This window comes from Rattus rattus, chromosome 11, assembly GCF_011064425.1.
Source record: "Rattus rattus isolate New Zealand chromosome 11, Rrattus_CSIRO_v1, whole genome shotgun sequence".
NCBI lineage: Eukaryota > Metazoa > Chordata > Mammalia > Rodentia > Muridae > Rattus > Rattus rattus.
This window is the reverse complement of record NC_046164.1, coordinates 2,233,056-2,257,119: the sequence shown is the minus strand read 5'-3', so window position 1 is coordinate 2,257,119 and position 24,064 is coordinate 2,233,056. Positions and strand designations below refer to the sequence as shown.

The 24,064-nt window shown below is 38.0% G+C and overlaps 1 protein-coding gene across 1 annotated transcript in view; it reads right to left on the bottom strand.

Moving 5' to 3' along the window:
• Nucleotides 1-1,484: 1,484 nt before the first annotated feature.
• The window catches only part of Mob1b (MOB kinase activator 1B), a 36,804-nt gene continuing 14,224 nt past the window's right edge, over nucleotides 1,485-24,064 (bottom strand). The window contains exons 2-6 of the mRNA XM_032916006.1: nucleotides 16,859-17,025; nucleotides 15,292-15,385; nucleotides 13,058-13,191; nucleotides 9,952-10,115; nucleotides 1,485-7,257 (exon numbers count right to left, since the gene is read on the bottom strand). Coding sequence (XP_032771897.1) covers nucleotides 7,180-7,257; nucleotides 9,952-10,115; nucleotides 13,058-13,191; nucleotides 15,292-15,385; nucleotides 16,859-17,025 — 637 coding nt within the window. The 3' untranslated portion in view covers nucleotides 1,485-7,179. The remainder of the gene's footprint in view (nucleotides 7,258-9,951; nucleotides 10,116-13,057; nucleotides 13,192-15,291; nucleotides 15,386-16,858; nucleotides 17,026-24,064) is intronic.

Here is a 24,064-nt window from a genome sequence, read left to right as displayed (position 1 = left end):
TCCCACTCTGTTGTCTCTTTACCTAACGGTTCAGGTGCACGGTATACAAACAATACAGCTAGTCTGTAGAAAGCACTGACCACCTAGAATATAGTTCTGGATCCCTGGCTCTTAATGCTTCGTGTGGGCATTAGTTTTATTTTTACTCATTTTTCCCCTTACTGGTCTTTATGTATCTTATGACTTCCAGTGTCCTTTAATGGAATTTCTCTGTGTGCTAATTAATATATGTCTCTGTGTCTGTGTTTCTTGTGACTTTTCTTTGGTTCTTTTTCTCCTAGTAGTTTGTTTGCTTCAACCTACTCTGGCTTGTTTGTTTGTTTGTTTGTTTTCTGGTTCTTTTTTTCGGAGCTGGGGATCGAACCCAGGGCCTTGCGCTTCCTAGGCAAGCGCTCTACCATCTGGCTTGTTTTTATTTTGTTTCATTACTATTTGTAGATGCTCTTTGTTTTCTGATGCTAGAAAGATTGGGGGGGAGGGGATCTGGGAGGAGTTGGGGGGAAGGGAATCCATAATCAGAATATATTGTATGAAAAAAAATATATTTCAGTTAGAAGACGAGTGATGGCTCTCGGATTGCCCTTGTAGAGAACCCGGGATCAATTACCAGCTTCCATATAACAGTTCACAATCACTATAACTCCAGGTCCAAGAGGCCCAATGCCTCTTCTGACCTCCACAGGCTCTTGCATGCATAAGGCGCATATATGTACACTCAGGCACACATATACACATAAAATTCTGTGAGTGTGAGTGTGAGTGTGAGTGTGTGTGTGTGTGTGTGTGTGTGTGTGTGTGTGTGTGTGTGTATGTGTGTATGTGTTTCCAGTATTCTTCCTTAGGAGCTCTCATTTTAATGAAGTACCAGAGCCTGGCTTCTGGCCTCTGTGTCTATTAACATAGGTTCATCGGCACACACATAAATGCCCTCCTAAGTAGTGTGGCAGTGGTCCATTAGTTATTGCCACAATCAAAATATTTTCAACCTTAAGGTCTAAGCACAATGCCTCTAAACATTAAAAACCTCCAAGTAATACTTTGATAATACTCTAGAATATAAATTTCCTTTTACAACTTTAGGTTTAGGGTAAATTATTCTACTATTACTGATATTATTTAATGATTTATAATAAAGATAAAATAGATCACTTCTTAGTTCAGTCAGAAGGCCCATAAATATTACATTATTTGTTGTTGTTTTTTCCCTCTCACTGCAATAGTACACACTAAAGTAAGCATTAGTTTTAAGTGCGGGCGTATAGGATCCTTTAAGTCTGAGACCCAATGACATACAATTTCTTAGCTTCAGTTTTCTAGTATGTATGGTACATAGATGGTAACTACCAGTGTCGTAAGAATCATTGAAAGTATTGCCTAACGAGTTTTGAAATGTTCAATATGTTCTATATACCTTTACTTTGCTTTGAATTGTTTCTAACATAGAAATACCTATAGTAAAAATAAATGGTAATGCGAAGTCGGACTCATGGCCAAACAAAAGTATTTATTAGGGTTTTTTTCTTATAAACATTTTCTTCTAAAGAAAAAAAACCTAAAATTTAAATACCTCCCATTCTGCCACATATAAGACTGTATACATTATTTACATCTGTCAAATAAAACATAATACAGATTTTCTGACATTCAGTATTTCCTTTAAAATAATAACAGAGAAACAACTTTGATCAGTAACTACAATTTGCATAATCTTGGCACAATTTACAATATGGCGCCTACGTTGCATTTCATAGTTTAGATCGTTTTTGTCCCATCTAACTATCTTACTAGAGAACCTGTCCCATCACGAGAACAGACTTTTGTCTCCGTGCATAGCTTAAGCAATTGCACAACGCGAATCCTCCTTCTGCTTCCATTACCTGGCACTGGCAGCAGTCCTGATTTTTGTCTTCAGAAATGATTTCTATTCTGTGTTCCTTATATGCTATCTTCACAACATTATTTCTACCAATAATTTTAAGTAATAACTTAAATGTATAGGAAAAAATCAAATATAACAAAAGTATTCCCTAAAATATTAGTGATTTCACCACCCTGGTTATGCATATACAAAAATAACAAATACAGTTTAGTAGCTGTAAAAAACTATTTTCCCTAAAAAATAGTCATTTCGGCAGGACAATTTAAGGAGGAAAGTGTTCTCAAACAAAAATACACAAACCTATTTTACAACCTATATGACTATTTCAAGATCAAAACTAAACTCAAATTGTGCAAAAGTAGAAGAAATTCCATAAAGGAATAATTATGAAAAAGAATTTAGGAAATTGTCATATTATGTCACCAATAACTGCAGCTCTGGTGACATATAGAAACTGTCAACCAAACAAAAGAAAACCTGTATGAATCTCTAACAATGGTGAACTGTAAACTCAGTCTTGAGTGCGTGAGAGCGGGGATTTGTGCACACAACACACAGATGAGTGGAGAAACACAAATCTTAAAGGCCAGTGATTTTGCTTCCTGTGAGTCTAAGAATTTTATCCCAACGTTTTCTACCATGTAATACTATATGCAAGAGAGAAAGGAGGGAGGGGAAGAGCTTGTACCACACTTACAAGGTGGCCCAATATTTTATTGTATTTTTTTCTCTTTTGTCAGAATACAAATAAATCCAACTATGAGTGAGAGACAGAGAGCAGTCTTATACCTTCAAAATGAATTCTCACTGAATAACTTCTTAGGGAAGCCTTAAAAATTCAAACCATTTGCATTCAGAATTCTTTGCATATTTGTTAACACTGAACTTTCCTATTAGATCAGGAGACACATCTCTAAACATTTATTGCCTCACAACAATCACACTGGTAACTGCAGCCCCTATGGACATCTCTCCATTACTGCAAAACAATAATGTGTGAGGTGAGTTAGGAGTGATGCTTAACGACCAGCTGAGTTTAGAACTGGTATGTTCCTTACTGTGTCAGGTAAGTTTCAAAATGAGATGTTTTCCTAGTATGCAATCACATTCCAAATTACAAATAAACTTTTGGTTCAGTGTATTTTCAAAACACAATCAGAATTTAATGTTATAAATGACATATGCTGAATACGTACATAATTTTAAATAGTATTGACAGGTAGGCTAAAATTTGGCATAATAAAAAAATTGTTTCCAATTTTCCTATAGATCAATCTCCAGTCTTTCATTAAAGACAAATTGAAAGGAAGCCTTTTTCACAATAAAACAGAAAACAGTGGAGGTCAATAAAGGCTTTGCTTCTTTAAAGGGCTGCTGTAGGTACTGGACCCATTTCCATACTAGCCTCTCAATCAAAACTACCCAACACAAGTCAAACATTTAGGGGAAGGCAAAAGATAGAAAGCAAGTTCTAGAGAAAGACCTTGGTTTTAAAATTCTATATAAATACAAAGTAATAAAAAACATTTTCACATGTAAATAATAGTTCCTACTTCCCATAGTGACATCAGGAACCTACATTTCTATGATGCCGTCAAGTCTGTAGTCCCCGTCTCAGCAGATTAGAGCCTAAAATATACTCTGCTTTCCACACTGGCTTGGTTCTCAGAAAATAGCTAAGTGAGTGAATGTGGTTTGGTAGTTAATGTAGGTTCTATTAAGCTTCAAAAAATTGTTTTTGTGCAACTAAAAAGATGAAACTGACTTTTCTTACACAGACATAAGTCAGTTCTCAAAGTACGCTCATCTTAAAAGGCAGTGGACGACTTAGTATTTGCATCTCACATAATCTACCATTTCAGTGGTTATCAAAATCTCTGTCAGAGAGGATGCAGACAAAGCTATAAAAGAAATCTGTTGTTTTATTTCTTTCCCCATAAGCAAGAAAAATGCTCATTACATAAAATGAAATCTAAATACCCATATTCCACTTTCTGATAGAGACTGTAGTGCTTCATCTATCCTGTAGTCCAGGTAGTGACTCAGCCTGAAGTATGTGTTAAAACACACTCTGCTAACTTCATGTTGACCATTTAGAGTTACGATGACTAGCGAAACAAAATTTAAAGATCTAAATTTAAATCTAAAAATTTTCCATTTGAAGGTAGACAGAGCTCCACAGCCACCACCACACACATGCTTTCTGTCTGGGGCAGTCTAATAGCATGGCTTCTACGGGGCATGAAGAACGAACAAGGCCATCTGCACTACCTACTGCTACGACAACCACTTCACTTGGTTGGTTTCTCTTCACCACCACTATTCTGACCACTAAATAATTCCTAAATCTTGCTTCATCGTGTCCACATTTAACCAACCAATGTGAGTGAGTAACAACTGTAATAATAATTTACTACATTCAATTGTATGGGATGAGGTTATGAAAGAATAAGGAAAACCAGCTTGCACTTTTATGACTGTATAAAAAGTGGGGTAGCCAGGTATAGCGGTGCATACCTCTAATCCCAGCATTTGGGGTACAGAGCCAAGCAGATCTCTTACAATTTGAGACCTGGTCTATATGCCAGGGTTACATAGTGAGACCCAGTCTCAAAAAATAAGGGAAGAAATAAAAAGGAATAATTATCTTACTTATTTATAAATTAACAGTTCTGAAGAGAACCTAAGAGACATTTATGAGCAAGCTTTCCTGCAAAATCAAGCTTTGATCCTTACTTTATAAAACGACATTTTGTTGGACCGTCAGTGATGCGTGCCTGTAATCTCAGCACTTGGGAAGCAGAGGCAGGCAGATCTCTGTGAGTCTGAAGCCAGCCTGGTCTGCAGAGTGAGGTTCAGGATAACCAGAGCTACACAGAGACCTTGTCTCAAAAAACCAAAACGGGGGGAGGGGTTTACCCATTTTACTCTCAAAGCTAATTTTTATTAAACTGACTTTTTCTTGTATCCTGGTATTTCTTTAGTCATACACCCAACAGCATGCACAACTGCCAGGCCTTTCCCCAGGAAATGTCTACTCTTTCTCACCATATAGACACACACGCCTCCCTATTCCCCAAAACTTGAGTGCTGACTGAAAACATGGCACCTGAGATTCTGACACAGTGAACATAAACTGCTATCCACACGGAGCGATAAGTCCTACTGTCAAGCACTAGTTTCTAGGACTAGTTCCCATCCTGACAGTGTACTACTGTATGTAAGGCTTAAAGGACCAGAAGCAACCTCTTACTCCTCTCTCTACATGCTGCTGCTATGGAAGCCCGTCAGAGGGATGACAGAAAGTCACATACTAAGGAAGACTATTTTAATGAGTAACTATGTGCTTCATTTCCTGTATAGAGAGGAATCAAACAACAGAATTTGGAACAACCCATAATGGTTGACATTATCTATTTAGATACTAAAAGAGTATTTTAGAGAAATCAGCTAGCTGTCAGTTCATAAATAAGCATTACTAATAAATGCCCAGTATTATCTACCTTTTCCAAGCTCTTTTGTTCCTTTTATGAGCAGTACATGGTAAGCAATTGCCATTACAGAAATCAAATGGAGAAAAAGGCAGTTCCTAGTGATCATAACTGCAAGGGCATCTAATTGTATCACTGTCCACTTGTTCATTTTAGACTCTCATCCACTAAGTGTTTGTATACAAATTCACAGCAAGCATTTCTAGTTCACAAGTTTGAAAGTGTGTATCTCTAACTAGAAAGAGGGAAAATTGAGGGAGGCTGATTTATCCAAACTGACAAAATTAACACTCAGTCTTAAAGGAGTATTTCTCAAGAACAAAACTGAAGGGGAGCGATCCTCAGTATTTACTCTAAAACCAAACTGCTGAACCTGTAGTTGATAATGATCATTTGACAGGGTGTCATCTCGGCCAACATTTAAAAGCTATTAACTACTGAGCTGACATTTTCACTACTTGATATCACTACAAAGAAAAAAGATTTCTCACAGTGGAAAAACAAGGAGTCAAGATGCTTCAAACTGCACCAATAATCAAGGTAGTGTATCATTTAAAATGACAGGTAAATACCAGCTCCATTCACTGAATGGAAATGCTAAAAAGTGGATTATTTCCCCAAATAGTTAAATTACATGTTTAACGTCTGTACCTAAAACTAATTACTTATGTTTAACTTCTCATGGAAGCTGATCTCTAAAAGGAAGTCCCCCAGACTGTAAGTAATAGACACCATTCTATCCCAGGGCTCTAAAACAGGACTTTCTAGAATTTGACTCCCACACTAATCCTCTCTGTAATTTCCCAAACTAATGCCTGCTGTGACAGGTCTCACTTTCTTTTCCTCTTTGAAGTACAAAGGGATTCTGCACTTACAGCTCATTTGGCAATTGCTAGGAAACCTCACAGTTCAACATCCTTAATGAAGATGGCGATTCTATATATAACCTGAAGTTTTACACTTACAGTGCACTTACATGTAGAAAGAAGCTGAAATGCAGTATCTATTACATTTCAACATCTTCATATTTCAATATCACAGATATTAAGAGATGGGAAAAGACCTGCTTGTAGAACTTTAAACATCTGTTGAACAGAATATATTAGTCAATATCAAAAATAATTAAGAATTTTGTTGTTTTACATTTATGTTCTACATGCACACCTTTACAAATTATGTCAAAAATAATTAAGAAATAATTTGTTGTTTTATATTTATGTTCTACATGCACAATTTTACAAATTATGTCTTTCTCAACATAGTAAAAGCTGGAGATCAACAATTTGAGTAAACTATGGCTTTTATAACAGATTACTTTATAACATGCACAAGTAAGTGCCCTAGATAGAAATTCTAATATTGTTTCAAGCTCTGTTCAGTCCTATATCTGTGCTTTGCACCTTAGAAGTGAGCCTATCAAGGCACTTAAAACCACGTCAGTCTTTTAGGGACTCCAAAGTGGGCCACAGTCTGCACACACAGGCCCAGTCCATCAGCACTTCAGTCAGTTCGCATCTGTTTCCAGCGCACACTATTATATAAACTCCTCAAGTAACCAAAACCAGGTTCATAAAAATAAAACAGAAAAAAATACTGGATACCACTAAGACAAAATCTGCTCTTTTCAAATGGTTCTCAGCTTCCTCTAGCGACAGAATATGATTTTATATATTCAGAAGAAAAAAGGGAACCCAAGCAAGCCCCAGAACCTAAAACAGAAACACTCTAGACAAAAGTGAAATATAACAAAGCCAACGACACTGTGCGCACGCAGCTCCATCTGAAGAAGAGTGCACAGCTTTGCATCCTCTATCTGTCCTTTGAGGTGAGTTTTTCAATCAGCTCTTGCAGTGGTGCCAACTCTCGTCTGTCAATAAGGTTGAACTCCTAAAAACAGCAAAACATTATTTGTATCTAATTCCAAAACAAATTACCATGAACATTACTGGGTATTAGCTTCTGAAGTAAGTAATCTCTTTTTAAATCATTCATTGCCTTAAGAAAATCACTTAAGATCCCTTTTGCTCTATTTTTACATATCTATAACATTAAGTATCTATAATATTAAAATAATCCCTCCATCTCATGAAATGATTGTAGATACTAAATGTGGTAAACGCTGTTAACCACTTCATGGAATTCCTGGAATAAACTGTATCATTGGCTTCCACTGCCAGTGAGTGGGAGCTGTTGCTTCCTGCTGAAAAGAATACACTAGGCGGTACTGAAATGTCAGTCAAACAGGGATGTGATATCACTGCAAGAAAAAGATTTTACCACGGAAAACTTAAGTCAGGATGCTTCAAACTGTGCCAATAATCAAGGTACTGTTGTTATCTTTTAAAATGACTTTTTAAATGATTTCTCCTGAACTATAATTTTAAAAAAATGAATAAAAGCCACATATACTTCCTATCTTCCATAAGATGGTCCTTTCTCAACTTCCAGTGAAATCCGTGATTAGCACCCATCATATGCCAAGCCTACAATCAGAACTGTAGAGAAGCATCAGCCTTAATTAATACTACAAGCCTGTCCCTCAGATTGATGGAGTCTGGGCCAAGAATATATGGGAATATATACCACATGACTCCATTTTTGTATTAGACATTAAAGTAGCCCTGTCAAATAAAGAATGTCTTCCTGTCTTGACAAATCTCCAGATTAAGCAGAAAAACAGACTCAAATTTAGAATTCTGAAAACTGCTCAGGATTCTACACTAGAAAACAGACCACATGAGGAAAACCAGCTCTGAGTTCCTGGCCCTCAGTTAACCTTTGGCTTTTCCAACCCCAATCCCCATCTGTGTGCAAAGGGGCCTCATGCAAACTCGTAAAGATAAGTTGACTGGCATGTATGAGAGACGTACACATTTCCTATAAAAGCAGGTATCGTTTAGGTACTGCTTATGTCTGAAGTTAGACCTAACAGAGATGTGACCTAGTCCAAAGAATAAACATCAGCCTTGTTTAACTGAGAGCATGTGGGTAAGGGATTCTAGGATCACATATAGTCTAAGGACATAAGATACGAAAAAGGACCTGGGTAAGTATGTTGTTGGCCCTGTAGATCAAGAATGTATGGGGCCAGAGCAAGATTCTCTAAATCCGCAGGTCCAAACAATGGTCTTCTTAATCACAGGGGTGTTGCTAGTACATTGTGATAGGTAAAATGATCTAAATTGACCCCCACTACTTGCTAGTACATAGCAAAGAGTATACTTCATGGCTAAAGAGTAGTGTAAAACTAACACTTCACTCTTTAACACTTTACTCAGGAAGAATATTTTTTTCCTGACCCGACAAAACCTAAACTTTGACAATCATTTTCTGCTGACTAAAATATGAATGAAAATCTTGGAATGAAGTGGGCTTTATTGCTATGGCTCTGCAGAGGAGATTGTCACATAACTCCCCCAGAAAGCTTTGGGAAGTTACAACCTCTCAAAATGTGTTTTTACAGATAATTTAAAAGAAGTGTGCCTTTAGTGTAAGGAGTATGTATTAAGGAAAGTGGACATTTTTCTTCAGTGGAAAGTAAAGACAGCATTAACAGACTTACGCTCACATACAAAGTAAAACTTGCTCTAATTTCTACAGAAACGGACAACAAAAAGTAGCTGGCTCATCTATTTCTAACTCTTTCACCTTTCTTTATTATTTCTCTAATTAGAGAATTAAATAAAAATATACTAATATATACTTCTTTACTCCTGATTCTCCCGCTCAGCCTCCGGAGTACTAAGATTGTGCGTAGGGGCCACGCCTAGCTTCTTAGTCTACACTTTAAGGCCAGCTCTCTGAGAATTACACAAAGAGAAAGTCAACCTGCAGGTCAGCTCAAACTCAAGAGCTCTAGAGCTCACCGTGAGTCTTTCTCTCCTTACCCATGACAGATAGTTATTAGCTTCAAAATCACTTAGAATACCGTTTTAAAAAGAAATGGGGGAGCAGAACGTGATATTCAAGGCATATATCCAGAAAAGAGTCTTGTAATAAAGAGCCAAGATTTTCTTTTAAAGCAGAGGTTTAAAGGAATACTACTAAAACACTTGTGACCAACTGCACAACGTGTCTGCCCAACTAGTCAAGTTCAGACTCAGATTCTTCTATTGTTCTTCTACTTTGGTTGGTGTTTGTTTGTTACTTGCTTCTGTTGGTTTTGGTTGTTTTTATCTGTTTTGTGTTTGTTGAGACAGGATCTTCTGGCCCAGGATAACAGTCTATCCTTGAAGTCATAATCCTTATGCTTCAGCCTCCTGAATGCCACAACTACAGACAAGAACCATCAGACTGACTCACTATTCAGGATTCTTATTTAGCCCCTTACAGCCTAGATATTGAAGCAGTCCAAGCAAGGCACGGCATCTTAGAACCGTTTTAGATTGCCTAACATGAGGTGGGAAAGTAATGAAGTTAAGGAGCAAAAGGCCCATCATTTATCATCATGGGAAGTGTAAACAGGACGTAGATTAGAGATAGCGAAATCTGTCCTGACGGTGTATAGTCACTTATTCATGTATTCATCACAGAATTCTAAAGATAAACAAGAAGCAACACAGGCTTCATGATTCAACCTACCTGAACAAAAAAAATAAAGTGCTTGAAAGATGTATTGAGATGTGCTTCCTCCTGAAGCTGGATCACGGGGTCAAAATGTTGATGATAAATGTGAGCGTAGACTCTGAAGAGTCGTTTGAGTATGGTTTTTGCCACTGACATGAAATTCTTGGGGAATGGAACACCTAGTAAAGAGATAACCGCCCCTCTGTTAATAAGAGAAGAGCACAAAGCAGCATGATTTGTCATCAAGTAGCATCAGGACTGAAAGATGTACTGTGTACAAAGCCCTATTCTGCACGCGCATAAGAGCTTTGTAAAGTTCTTAGCACATAATGAATGAGAGTAAATTCCAGAGTGCCTCTGAAATACGAATGACCCTTCTTTATGGTATAGCATACGTCAAACATACTGCCACTTTACAAATAAACACCTAAGCAGCAGCAAAGTTAAAACTCACACCCAGGTTGCTAGATTTGTTAACATTAAGCTCTATTCAAATATGTGCTAACATAAATAACTTATTAACCATTTCAGTCATGCTTAAAGTGTTTTTCATATAACACACACACACACACACACACACACACACACACACACACACACACACACACACACCCCACAGGCATTCACACACTAAAGTCTTAAGGAGATTCTGACCACCCGTGGTGACTCATATCTGTACTCTTAGCACCTGGAAGACTGAGTGAATTCAAGACCAGCATTGGATACATAGGAAAACCTTGTTTCAAAAAAACCAAAAATAAAATAAAATTTACCCTTGGGATACTATTCTAAGTGCACACCAGACTCAAAAAGACTATTCTTTAATCTGACTTGTATTTTGCATGAAGAAGAAGATGAACTCTACAGAGAATAAAACCATGGTTACTAGGTAAGGGGATAGGTATGAGATATAAGACAACTGCAGAAAAGGTATAGGATAATCAAGTCTAAAGATCTAACATAAAATTAATAATATATTATACTGAATTTTTTATTAGGTAATTATAGCTACTTCCATAACAATAAAAAACAATAAAATGGGTTAACAGGATGCACATTAATTTGTTTAGCATCATGCTATATAACAGATATATGCAAGTTTTTAAATTTTAATAAATATCTGAGCCCATTCAATGGTTTAGCAGGTAAACCACTTGTTCTGAGAGCCCACTAACCTGTGTTTAATCCCCAGAAAGCATGAATAGGTGAAAAGAACAGATTCCACAAGGTTGAACTCTGACCCCCACATGAACACACATGCATACACAATAGTCCTAAGTAAATCCTTAAAAAGAAAAAGAAGAATGCAAAATCCTATATTTTAAATGTTGAACTTGGCAAGACAACCAAACACTGTATTACTTAGTGTCACAATACTATTACCCACTTAACACAAGTAAAAATCACAAGAAATAAACATACCACAAAGCACATTCTAAAATATCCAAGCCATGTTAAGCCAAAAACGGAAGTCCACATATTCTAGACTACAGAGATTAACAAGACAGAGTGCTCCATGAAAACCATTCGCAGTGATCCTCTCTTTAGCTCTAATAGATATTACTAGGAAAAAAACCACAAACAGGACCTAAGACCCAAGAAGATCTAAGATTTCAGAGATAAGTGCTCTTTGAAACATACAATGTTAGTCAAAAGTTGTTTAACAATATTCTACAGGTAAATTTTTTTTTTCAGAAAACATACTCATACGTAGTTTTAAACTGTGAACACATGTGAACTCTCTACTGGCAGCAATCTCGACTTAACAGGTCTATCTTTCAAAGCAAATACACCAAACAAGCCACTCTACCTAAGTCAGGGCAAACCCAGTCTGTTTCTTTCCTCACATATCTTGATTTCAAAATCCATGTGACACCTGGTGGCTCATTCCTGAAGACACACTCAGGAGGCTCAGCCAGGATTGCCACTGACTTGATGCCAGTCTGAGCTACAAAGGAAGACCCTATCTCAAAACAAAAGAACACTATAAAATCTTGAAGAATAATTTTATAAGCCGTAAAAATCACTTCTTTATCATACGTATAAAATTAGATATAAGCCATAAAGTTTGGGAAGAAAGAAAATTAACATGAATAGGGTAGGTATCACTAGCTATCTAATTATCCACTATCTTTTTTCTATAAGATAGGCCAGATTTTATTACCTTCCTATAGCATAAACTCACCTGTTTATCACTTAAAATACAGAGGTATCCTTAATAAATGTAGTGTAAACAAGGTCCCAAGAACACTCTTGAAATGCATACAATTAGAAGTATTTTGATTGATGTGGTAATCTGCTATGGCTCCCAGAACAGTAGTTAAGTTGCCATCTCAAACTTTCTACTAAAAATGAAAATTACTAGATGTTTACAATTCTTTTTTAAAAGGGAAAGAAAGGAGCTGGTGTTGGTGGTGCACACTTTTAATCTCAGTACTCAGGAGGCGGAGGCAGTCGGCTCTCTGAGTTTGAGGTCAACCTAGTTTACAAAGCAGTTTCTAGGACAGACAGGGCTGCACAAAAAAACATGTCAAGGGCATGGGGCTCAAACACACCCAAACACACTCAAAAGGCCTTCTTTTATTAGAAATAATGTCAGCAATATTTTAATCTGAAATATCACAAAAATTTTAGCAAATAATAAATTAAGTCAAGAAGGAAATCACTTATTTTCTATTGTCTACCCTTACAATTAAAACACCAGGTGCAGGGGCTGGAGAGATGGCTCAACGGTAGAGCACTGACTGCTGCTCTTCCAGAGGACCTGAGTTCAATTCCCAGCAACCACATGGTGGCTCACAACCATCTGTAATGGGATCTGATGGCCTCTTCTGCTGTCTGAAGACAGGTAATGCGTGTACACATTTATAAAATAAAAAAAAAAAAAAAAAAAAAAAAAAGACTACTAGGTGCAAGGGTGAAAAAAAAAAATCAATTTACACAAAACAGCTTGCTTATGTCATAACTGGCTAGCAAGCTCCCGTGCCTCTTCTTATAAACTACTTCATCAAAGCAATCCCAAGAAACTGCTCAAAGGGGTAGGGCAAGATAGGAAAGAACCATTGTAGAAACATAAATTCAAATACACCATGTTTATCTCAATTACATAAAATACTTTTACCAATTTTTGATGGAAATAATGTCTCATCATCCAGCTGGTCCTGAACCCACGTCATCAGGTAATCAATATACTTTGGTGCAGAACACTTGATGGGCTTTTTTATGTTTGTTCCATCTGCCCAGTGATACTCATATCTGCAATAGAAAGATTACATCAGAAAAGAGGTATAAATGTACACATACGCATATTATAAATATATACACTAACATGTTTTAAACGATCTTTCAGGTAAGAATGCATTTCCAAATCAACAGTAGTCCATTTTGCATTTACCACAATCCAACCTAAAGAGATCAAATCAAACTTATCTTCTACTTAGATGTTTCCCTCATCTGCCTAGTTTTCTATCTTTTCCTTTCTTTCTCTTTTCTTTTCCTTTTTTTTTTTAAAACAATCTCTCACTCTGTAGACCAGGCTGGCTCACTCTGTAGACCAGGCTGGCTTGAAACTTAGAGATTTACCTGTCTCTGCTTCCCCAGTGCTGGGTTAAAGCACAGGCCACCACGAGCAGCCGCTGAAGTTTCCTTGAGTGCTTTCTCTAATACAGGGTATAAAATACATTGCCAAAGTGGGAGAACTTGCTTCTCTGTCCTATGATGTCTATCATTGAACTTGAAGCTTTCCCTCCTTATATAAAATGCAGCAAAGTTCTTTTTACTTGGGGGCTTTAAATCTGGGATTAAGTAAGAAAAATGACAGAAAATTCAAAGTAAAACTAATGTAAATAAGAAAGGCTCAGTAGTTTAGTACATTTGATAAAGAACCCTTCACATACCCTTAAAAGAAGCTGGCGAGTCAAAAATGCTCATGTTTTGAATATTAACGTTACCCTTTGGTTTAATAAACATTTAATATGTATCTATCACATGAGAAATACAAGGTCAGGAACAAGAAACACTAAAATGAAGTGTGCTCTGAAAAACAAGATTAGTAGAAAAGATGCCCAAAAAGACAAAGAGAGGAGCAAGTGGGCAGGCAATGTGCTACAGAGGAATCTGCTTTTTTCAAGAAGGCAGAGCTAAAGGAAGCAGGGAAATACAATGTGGGAAAACTCCTCTCTGTGGGCAAGAAAGCAGTGGAGACCAAACACAGCTCTCTGCTCTTCTACAGAGAACAGCCAGTGTGTGATTTACCTCCTTCTAAGAGAGTAACACGCCTTTCCTTTGCTCCCACATCTCTGCTGCAAGTTCTTTGATCAGCCGACTAAATTCCTTATGCTCATGATAATATACGGGTCAGTATTTTTCTGGTGAATGTTAGAATATGAAGTAGAATATGTATTTACAAATCACTAAGTAAATAGCAGCCTTTATTAGTAGTAATGGTAAAAGCCGATTGCAAAAGGGCATTGGCTCAACCAATATTGATTGTTGAGGAGGTGGTAAGTGCTATCTTTGAACCAAGACAGATTTAAAAGAATAAAGAACTGAGTGGCACACCTGAAGTCCCAGATTTGATCCTGAGCACATGTGTACACACACAGTGTAAACACGACACAATGAAAAATGGAGTCATAATAAAAAGTGACAGCACTAAGGCTGGAGAGTCGCCTCAGCTCTTTGGAGCAGTCGGTCTATGCTTTCAGAGGACCCAAGACAGGCTCCAAATTCAAGCAGCTCCAGATCAGATGTCTCTGGCCACTGTGGGCATGCACTCACGTGCACACACACACACACACACACACACACACACACACACACACACACACAAATTGACAATAATCTTTTTTTTTTTGGTTCTTTTTTTCGGAGCTGGGGACCGAACCCAGGGCCTTGCACTTCCTAGGCAAGCGCTCTACCACTGAGCTAAATCCCCAACCCCGACAATAATCTTTTTAAAGAGCACATTTATACTGAAGAATCCTAAGCAGCTCTAAAGGGAAAGAAATGTTCAACACGGGCCTGTAACAAGGGTGAGACATTTTAAAATATTAACATAAGATAAAAAGAAGAAAGAGAAGGAAATGTCCAATGACAAATGAGGTGACCTTTCAGAAGAAACAGAATGACTGGCAAGGAGTTTCCAGGAAGCTGGTCGAGGAGATGGAAAAAGATCCAGTGTAAGGAGAGGAAAGGCAGGAAGTGGCTGGAAGGCAGGCACAGTGGTAACAAGCTCATCAGTGACAGGGACGCCGCTGAGGCAGCTGCCAGAACCCAGAGAAAGCCTGGCTAGACACCTTCTCATCTGAGAGCTGGTGACAGTGATAAGAGAAACTGGTCAGAAGCAGGTCTTACTTTGGTCCAGCTGACATCACCGGACAGCTCTCCTCCGTACAGAAGTCTGTGATAGTTCCATACAGCATATTGATTTGATTGAAAAAATCCACAGCTGCAAAGCAAATGTCCATCATAAGTAAATTTAAATAGTAAAAAAATAATATGGCTCTATTTAAGCAGAATTCCAGTTATTTTTCCTACAAAAACAGGTGTGATCAGGAAAGCTCAAAGCAAAATCTCAATTGCTGACCATTAGGAGCTTGTATTAGAGAGCAAGAAAATGTATGTATCAAAGAACTTTATAAGAAAAGACAACAAACCAGAAAATGTAACAATTTAAAATTACCCCTCACAAAAAAGTTTCAAGATAACCATATAATTCTATGGAAAACATTGGTAATAGTGAAACAACAAGCTTGAATGACGATGGGTTGCATTCCAAAGCCGTGGCCACCACCACCAGTGGAAAACTTACTTCAAAATACAAAAAGCCAAGACCCTGTAAATGTCTGTGTGTGCAATGCAGAGGCCATAAGAGGACTGTGCTATTCTAGACAACAGACACTCAGGTCCAGCAGCTGAGACAAAGTAATTATCTGCTTCTATACTGAAACAATGTTCTGTGTTCTGCAATACACGGTTCTACAAAGCCATTCGTGATATTTCTTAATATATGCATGCTGGCAAAATATGGCGGTATATTCATACAAAAACTCAGTGGGCAAGAGTGCTTTCCACCAAGCCTGACAACCTGAATTTGATCTCCAGGACCCACATGGTAGAGAGAGAAACTGTCCTCTGACCTCCACATATTTGTGTGTGCACACATACAAATAAGCATAAAAACTTTAAATAAATTAATTAATTAATGAGCTCTCAAAGGTACAAAAGCACAAACAATGCCAAAAGGAAGAAGAAAAAGGAGCAGCAAACAGGAGGGAAACAGAAGGGACAGGAAGGGCAGGGCAGGGCAGGGCAGGGCAGGGCAGGGCAGGGCAGGGCAGGGCAGGGCAGGGCAGGGCAGGGCAGGGCAGGGCATGCTAGCACACCCATTGAATCCCGGCGCCTGGGAGGCAGATGACTCTCTCTAAATTGAAGACCATCATAATCTACATAGTGATTCTAAAGCAGTCAGGGATACACAGTGAGACCTAGTAATAATGTACACAAACATTGGAAATGTATTCTCACTATCCTTGAAATGTCACAAAAATCTCCTTATAGTTAACATGGTTCTCACCAATAAAATGAAAACAAAAACAAAAACAAAAACAAAAACATTTTATTTCTAACAAGTGTCTTAGGCCAAAACTATAATCACATAATAATAATTAATCACATAATTCAAAAATAGTGATAGCACAGTTCTACTGACATTTCATAAAATTTCATGTTCAGGAACTTAGTCATATAAAGATCAAAGCTGGACTGTGTCATCATCATCGTATTGTGATGTCAGACTATTTCATCATCACTACATAGTGTTACAGACTAAATAGATCATAGAATAGACAGCACCTCAACATTATCTAAAGAGGTCAATGGCCCAATTCAGAGTCTGCTGAGAAACAAAAGGGCAACTTACTGTTAACTGCAACCCACTCATTCAGATCCTCTCCCTCAGGAAGCATAACGGCCATCCGCAGGTTGCCACTGCCCAGCGTGGCTTCTGCATGTTTTAAGAGCTCATACTGGTGAGACCCCTCTGGTATGTTCTTCTTTGGTTTAAAAGTTTTAGAAGAGCGACTACCACTATGAATAAAAAAGAGGGGAAGGAAGTACTGATTATTTAAATACATACTATCAATGGAGTCTACATTTTATTACTAAGTCATCTTAAATATCTAAAAGTTAATAGAAATTACCCTTTTAGCCCCCAAACGTAAACTATACTAGCTACATTAATCCTATTGGTAACACAGTTACTGTAATGACTATGTCATCTACCTAAAATCTATAAAAACTTCCTCTACATTCTCTAATTTAACTCAGGAGGAGAAAAAGAACTTTAAGCTGTAACTAATCCAGCTCTCCACAATAAACCAACCATTCTGGAACTATAATCAATGAAAACGACCCAACTGTAATCTATGAAAAAAAAAAAAAGTACTACCATAATAAATATTAGTAATTTTACCTTTTATTCAGCCCTATTTTTCATTTTAATACATAAAATATATGATGCAGACATACTTTATATCAATAAGATACAAAAATCCAGGAGCAAGGGGGAAAAGAAGCTTAATGTTTCTCTACCCAATTATGGGAAGCTTTGCAATCAACCTTAATGCAGAAGGAATTCTGGGTAAACAGGTAGTTAGTATGACTGAGGTGCTCAAATTTCAGAATATATACATATACATGTAATGTAGTATACCTAACATACACATAAGACAGTCAGTCCTCCATGAGTGAACATGTGTAGAGCTAATCAAACAAAAACTGAAAATACTTGGGGAAGTATGTCTTTTCAAACATACACAATGTTTTGCTGTTATTCTAAACAGAGTATAACAGCACTTAGACTGTGGGAGTAAACAAAGCATGAGTTTAAAAGTCCTAAGAAGGTAAATATGGTATATATGCAACAATCCTAACATTCTATAACAACTTTATAATCTTTGCAGGATCCTGAACCCAATCACTAGTGGATACAAAGGTACAAGAGTGCGTGCGTGCGTGCATGCGTGCGTGCGTGCGTGCGTGCGTGCGTGCGTGCGTGCGTGCGTGCGCGCGCGTTTTTAGAAGCAGTTTTAAAAGATTAACAGCAGAGTGCAGTGGTGGACAACTTTAGGCCTCAGGAAGCTTATCTCTCAGGAAGCAGAGGTAGGCGGATCTCTCAGAGTTCAAGGTTAGCCTGATCTATACAGTGAGTTCTAGAATAGCCAAGACTACAGAGAGAAACCTCACCACAAAAGCAAACAAACAAAAAACATTCAGCCACTTGAATATATGAAGATGAAAACAGAAGCCTTAAGAGAACACAGAGCAATAAAACATTATGGGTCCCATGGCTTTTCAATCCTCAACCCTTTCTCTGAAGTTTAAACTCCACATCCCTTCCCTCTTTCCCCAAGGTACGGCTGTGCTCTTGACCCTACCTGTACATTAGAACCACCAAGGATCCTGAAGTAAGCTAAGTCTACCAACCAGCCCAAACACCCAACTCAAGTCGTGCTATTATTCTACCGACATTCTCATTTAAATGTTGTCTCTTGAGTGTTTAATTAAAATTAAATTGGTAGTTCTCAACTCTGAACACATCTTCCTCCTGTCTTTACTCAGCTAAGGGGTCTCTTTTAAAACATTAATAAGTAGATGTCACTTCTCCTCTGAGAACCACTCAGTGGCTTCCCAATGCTCTCACAAGGTGTAGAACACACTGAAGCATTTATTCTTTTCTTCAGTTGAATGCATTAAACACCAAAATCTCTAATCACACACTTTTATCCCAGCACTTGGGAGGCAGAGGCAGGTGGATCTCTGTGAATTCAAGGCCAGGCTGGTCTACAGAGTGAGTTCCAGGACAGCAAGGGCTACACACAGGAAAACCCTGTCTTGAAAGACACCCTCCCCCACAAAAAACCCTCTCCAAACAGCTCTAAAAGTATGTATTTAATGTTACATAATTTTATAATATAATTTTATATTATATAATATATATATATATATATATATATATAGTTTTCAAACTCAATGTTTATTTCATTTCTTCCTTTTTGCCTCATTGTTTTTTCATCATTGTTTTTCTCAGGGTTTCCCACAAAACTGAGGTAAGTGTTGGACCACTGAGTTACATCCCTGGGTCTTCTCGTGGAAATTTAGTGTCAGTAATATATTTCACCACTGTATTTTACAAAAGGGTATTCTCCCTAATCTCTCTGTTGATCGAGTATGAAAACAGCTCTCCTCAGAACTCCTGTAGGTCAAGTACTGAGGCAGCCCATTACACTCTCCTTAAGCACTTGGCTCAGATCAATATAAGTTAGAATAAACCAGATGGACAGCTCTGACAAGGGCTGTCTCAATAGGAGTGTCTGGGTCTCATTGGCAACTCAAAGCCATCTGCCAACCACACCTCTCTTCCTTCAGGTTCTCTATGGATCAGTCTCTTCTAAGAGCTGATTTTCACCAAACTAAAATCTACTACATAAAATCTTACACTTCATTAGAAAAAAGAATCTGGTTTTGATGTTACAGAATATCAGCTTTCACATGTGTTATTGTGTTTTTGTACTAATTTGTTTTTTTTGAAACATGATGTCATTCTAGCTTACTTCTGCCTAAGGTTCAGCTTCCTGTGCCCTAGGACTTCATTTTGTAGCTCAACGCCATCAATTTATTAGCTATTTTCTAAGGCAAATTCTCAGAGCCTGAATTTTGTAGTTGTTTTCTTTCTTCAATTATAAAGGCCTGATATTACAAAGTATCACCAATTCTGTGTCATGGAACAATATAAAGCCATATGGGAAAAGGCTTTTGAAACTGTAAAGTACTATGCAATTCACTGTTAGCAGGCTTCACTGTCTTTCCTTTTCCTGAACTTAAATAACTCAGAGTAATAAAGAAAGACATGGTGATCAAAGGCCACCATGAGCTAGAGTCAAACCCCAACCTGATCCTCACCTGCCTATACTACATGGGGAAAGCACAGCCTTTGTGTGCAAACAACTGTTTGCATACATGGTTCAGAGACAGCCATACACAGTGCACTCTGCTTGCATCTGTGCGCACTCCCATGCTCGCCTGCACCACAGCTAAAGTGCTCTCAAAACAAGTTCCTGTTTCCTCAGTTGCCAGTTTCTTCTTCTGGCCCTTCAGAAACCACAACTTGGGGTTTGAGGGATAGTCCAGTAATTATGAGCACTGAGCGCTCCTGCAGACGACCCAGGTTCACTTCCCAGCACTGACACCCAGGTCTGTAATTCCAGATCCAAGGAATCAGACGCCTTCTTCTGGCCTCCACACACACCAAGCACAAGTGGTGCATAGATACAAATACAGGCAAAACACACACACACTTAAAAACAAACCAAAACTTTTTTGTTTTTTTCCCCAGACTCTAGAAAATGACTTATTTAAAAAAAAAGAAAAAAAAACACACAATTTAGAGAGGATATGTTTTTTGGCTCTTTGCAAATCACTTTCATGTGCTCACGCACTCTCTCTCTCTCTCTCTCTCTCTCTCTCTCTCTCTCTCTCTCTCTCTCTTTTGGGGGGGGGGTGTGTTTATTACTCGAGACAGGATTTCTCTTTGTAGCCGTGGCTACACTGGGATTCACTTGTAGCCTACACTGGCCTTGAACTCAGAGACCAACGTTCCAACGTTCCGCTGCCTCCTGAGCACAGAGATTAAAGGTGTATGCCATTGCCTAGCTAACACTCTCCTCTCTGGTTCCAATCTTCATGTAATTCAAACTTTCAAAGTCCAGGTGGGTCCTGTGTGTTAAGGGATTCTTCTGAAGCTTCAATGGACAGACAACAAACAACTTCATCAGCTATCTACTGACTTAGGTTCTTTCCCACTCTTGCTTCTGCAAGTAACACTGTAATAGGATTCAATGTGTACATGAAACATTTCTTAGGATGGCTGTGCCATAGAACATATGTTTTGAATTTTATAGTGCTTTTTTTCCCCACAAACAAGTTACACTCTTCAAAAATCTAATTAACACTCTAGTAGAATAGCAAGTCTTTGACTGAAAATCCCTGTTTTTAGTTCCCATCACAGCACCATACCTACAGAGAATTTAGACCCTTAACAACACAGGTACTAACAAGGTACTAACAAGGGGCATTATGTTAATAGTTCACAGTACTTCTCTGAGGCTATTACTTTCAAATAAACATCCAGAATATTCAGGATTGCTTTTCCTGAATCAAGTTGTCGAGCATGGCAGTGCAGTTTGTCTAAACACTCCATCTGAGCAATGCACACTTGCACCTTGTGATCTGCCTTTTTAAAGTTCTAGCATCATTTTCTGTCTCTTGAGATCATAAAGAATGTATTAGCTCTCAAAGGGACACCTATGTTGTTTCCCACAAGCCATTTTTGCTATCATAACCTTTCATTTCAACATTTGCTGCTCAACAATTAACAAAGTTGAATTTTTTCTACATTGGACTGGGACTCTTAAGGCTGAAGATAGGAGAGGTAAGGGGAAGATCCTTACAGGGAGATCAAACCAGGAGCAACTGCAGTGAACAAGAAGATACCTGTATATTTTGACACCAAAGATGTGCCATTTTATAGAAAATCAGGAGCCAATTAACCATCATCAATTAATATCAGCAGTCTCATTTCTTCAAGGTGAAATGATTTACTCTGACCACAACGACTTTTAAATGGAAAATCCAGAACTCAATAATAGTCTATTACCTTGAAATGTCTTCGCATTACTGTTTTAGCTCCCTTAGTGTACAGTCACAATAACAAGGTCTGTCTTATTCCTGAACCCCAAGGAAGTATTCTACTTACTAAAAGTTTTCTTTGCTCTGTTTTAAGTACAAAACTGGCATTCCTATAAGGACCTCCTCCATAAATGACTTGGTTAATAATTCTACTCAGCCTCAGGCTGGGAACTCCTAAACAGGATAGTAATGGTAAAGATTAATAGTAACTAAAATCTCCTCACAAGCTTTGTGACTAAAGTATTTTACATGTACTAGTTCAGTCTTTATAACTCTCATATACAGTGCCAATTTCATATTTTAAAATATAAATTTGAGTCTTAAAATGTTTACATAATTTGCCCAAAATCACAAAAGTTATAAAATAAAGAGCCCAGGATGAAATTTCTAAAGTCCATTTTGGGGACCAAAGAAAGAGTAGAGTAGAGCCTGTGTCTGACATCACCAGGGCCTGCATTCACTCCTCAGCACCAGAGTTGAGTTCCCTTACCCAATCCTCTTACTACTCAGTGCCTTTCTGCACAATTATTTCTAGCAATTTCCTTTTATAATCACACTTTAGTAGAGCCATTCAATAAATGATACAAGGTTATTTACAATGGAGAAGTATAGAAGGTATATTTTAAGAGCAGTATCTTTACTTGGTAATACACCTTCAGTCCCAGCACTCAGGAGGCAGAGGCAAGAGAATCTCTGGGTTCAAGAGCAGCCTGATCTACAAAGCAAGTTCAAAGACAGCCAGTGTTACAGAAAAACCCTATCTGGAAAAAACAAAGAAAAAAAACCAATCCCAACCTAATTATGCCTCCTTTCCTCACATATCTAACAAAAGTACTCAACACCACACTCTGCCAGAAAAGAAAATCAAAACCTGGGCCAAAAGTGAAAATGCTTAATAGTGAGGTAATACTGAAAAGTTTTATTTCTCCTTAAAATCTGCAAACAAACTCATGCTTCTAGAAAGGCTCTATGTGTCTGAAACTGTCAAAAGAGAGTGTGCTCTAGGAAAAAAGCTCAAAGATAAAAGCCAACATCAAAAACATCACGTTGGAGCTGGAGAGATGGCCCTGCAGTTAAGGACACTTACTGTTATTAATCCCAGTCTGAGCACCCACACTGCGGCTAACAGTCATCTGTAACTCCAGCTCCAGAGCAGTCAACATCTTTCTAACCAGTGTGGGCTCCTGCACAGACATGCACATGCACAGTCTCAGGCACACATAAAACAAATATCTCTTTGTACAAAAGATCATCTTGACTTTTAAAAGGATGGTAATATGTACAAACATATCTGCATATCTGCTATAGTTTGCCTAAAATTGTTGTTATTGATAAGTAATATTGCTATTATTGTTACTGTAGGAACGGTTAGGAAATTAACATGGCTGGAAAACATGAAAGAACACTTTCAGCAGACCAGAAATTGAGGATTTTTGATAAGAATAAAAAATTGGGGGGTTGGGGATTTAGCTCAGTGGTAGAGCGCTTGCCTAGGAAGCACAAGGCCCTGGGTTCAGTCCCCAGCTCCGGAAAAAAAAAAAAGAAAAAAAAAATTGATGCGCTCAGGGCTAGAAAGACAGCTCAATTGGTAAAGTGTCTGCTACACAAATTTCAGGACCTGCATTCAGTATCTAGTTCCCCTATTTTAAGAAAAGGGAGGGAAGGGGTTGCATACCTATATTATAATTGTAGACTTAAGAGGCAAGAGAATCCCTAGAGTTCATATCAATGAGCTCCAGATTCAGTAGGAATCTGCCTCAAAGAAAAGTATGTGCTTGAGGAACATACCCAAAGTCTAGTTTCCACATGCATGCATGTATCTGTTCATCTCCTACTAACTATTACCACAGGAAAGCTCCTGTAAAAGACTGCATTCACTAAAAAAACCAAACCATCCAAATTATCAAACTCAAAGAAAGAGACAACACCTTTGTTGAACTAAGAATGGCTGCCAAAGACTCATTGTATGTGAAAGCTTAGACAGAAGAAGTGGCACCATCAGGAGGTGTGGTCTTGTTGGAGGAAGTGTGTCACTGTGCAGGCAGGCTCCTACACAGGTGAGGTCTCCTATGCTCAGGCTCTGCTCAGTGCAGAAGATAATCTCTTACTGACTGCCTTAGGATCAAGATGTAGAGTTCTCGGCTCCTCAAGCACCACGTCCGCTTGCATGCTGCCATACTTCCCACCATGGTGATAATGGACTAAACCTCTCAAACTATAAGCTAGCCCCAATGAAATGTTTGCCTTCATAAGAGTGGCATTGGTCATGGTACCGCTTCATAGCAATAAAACCCTAAGACAACCCCTAAATCACCAAATACTTCAAGAAAACCAATACCATAAAAGAATTAAACTCAACAATACAGTTACTAAGAAACTG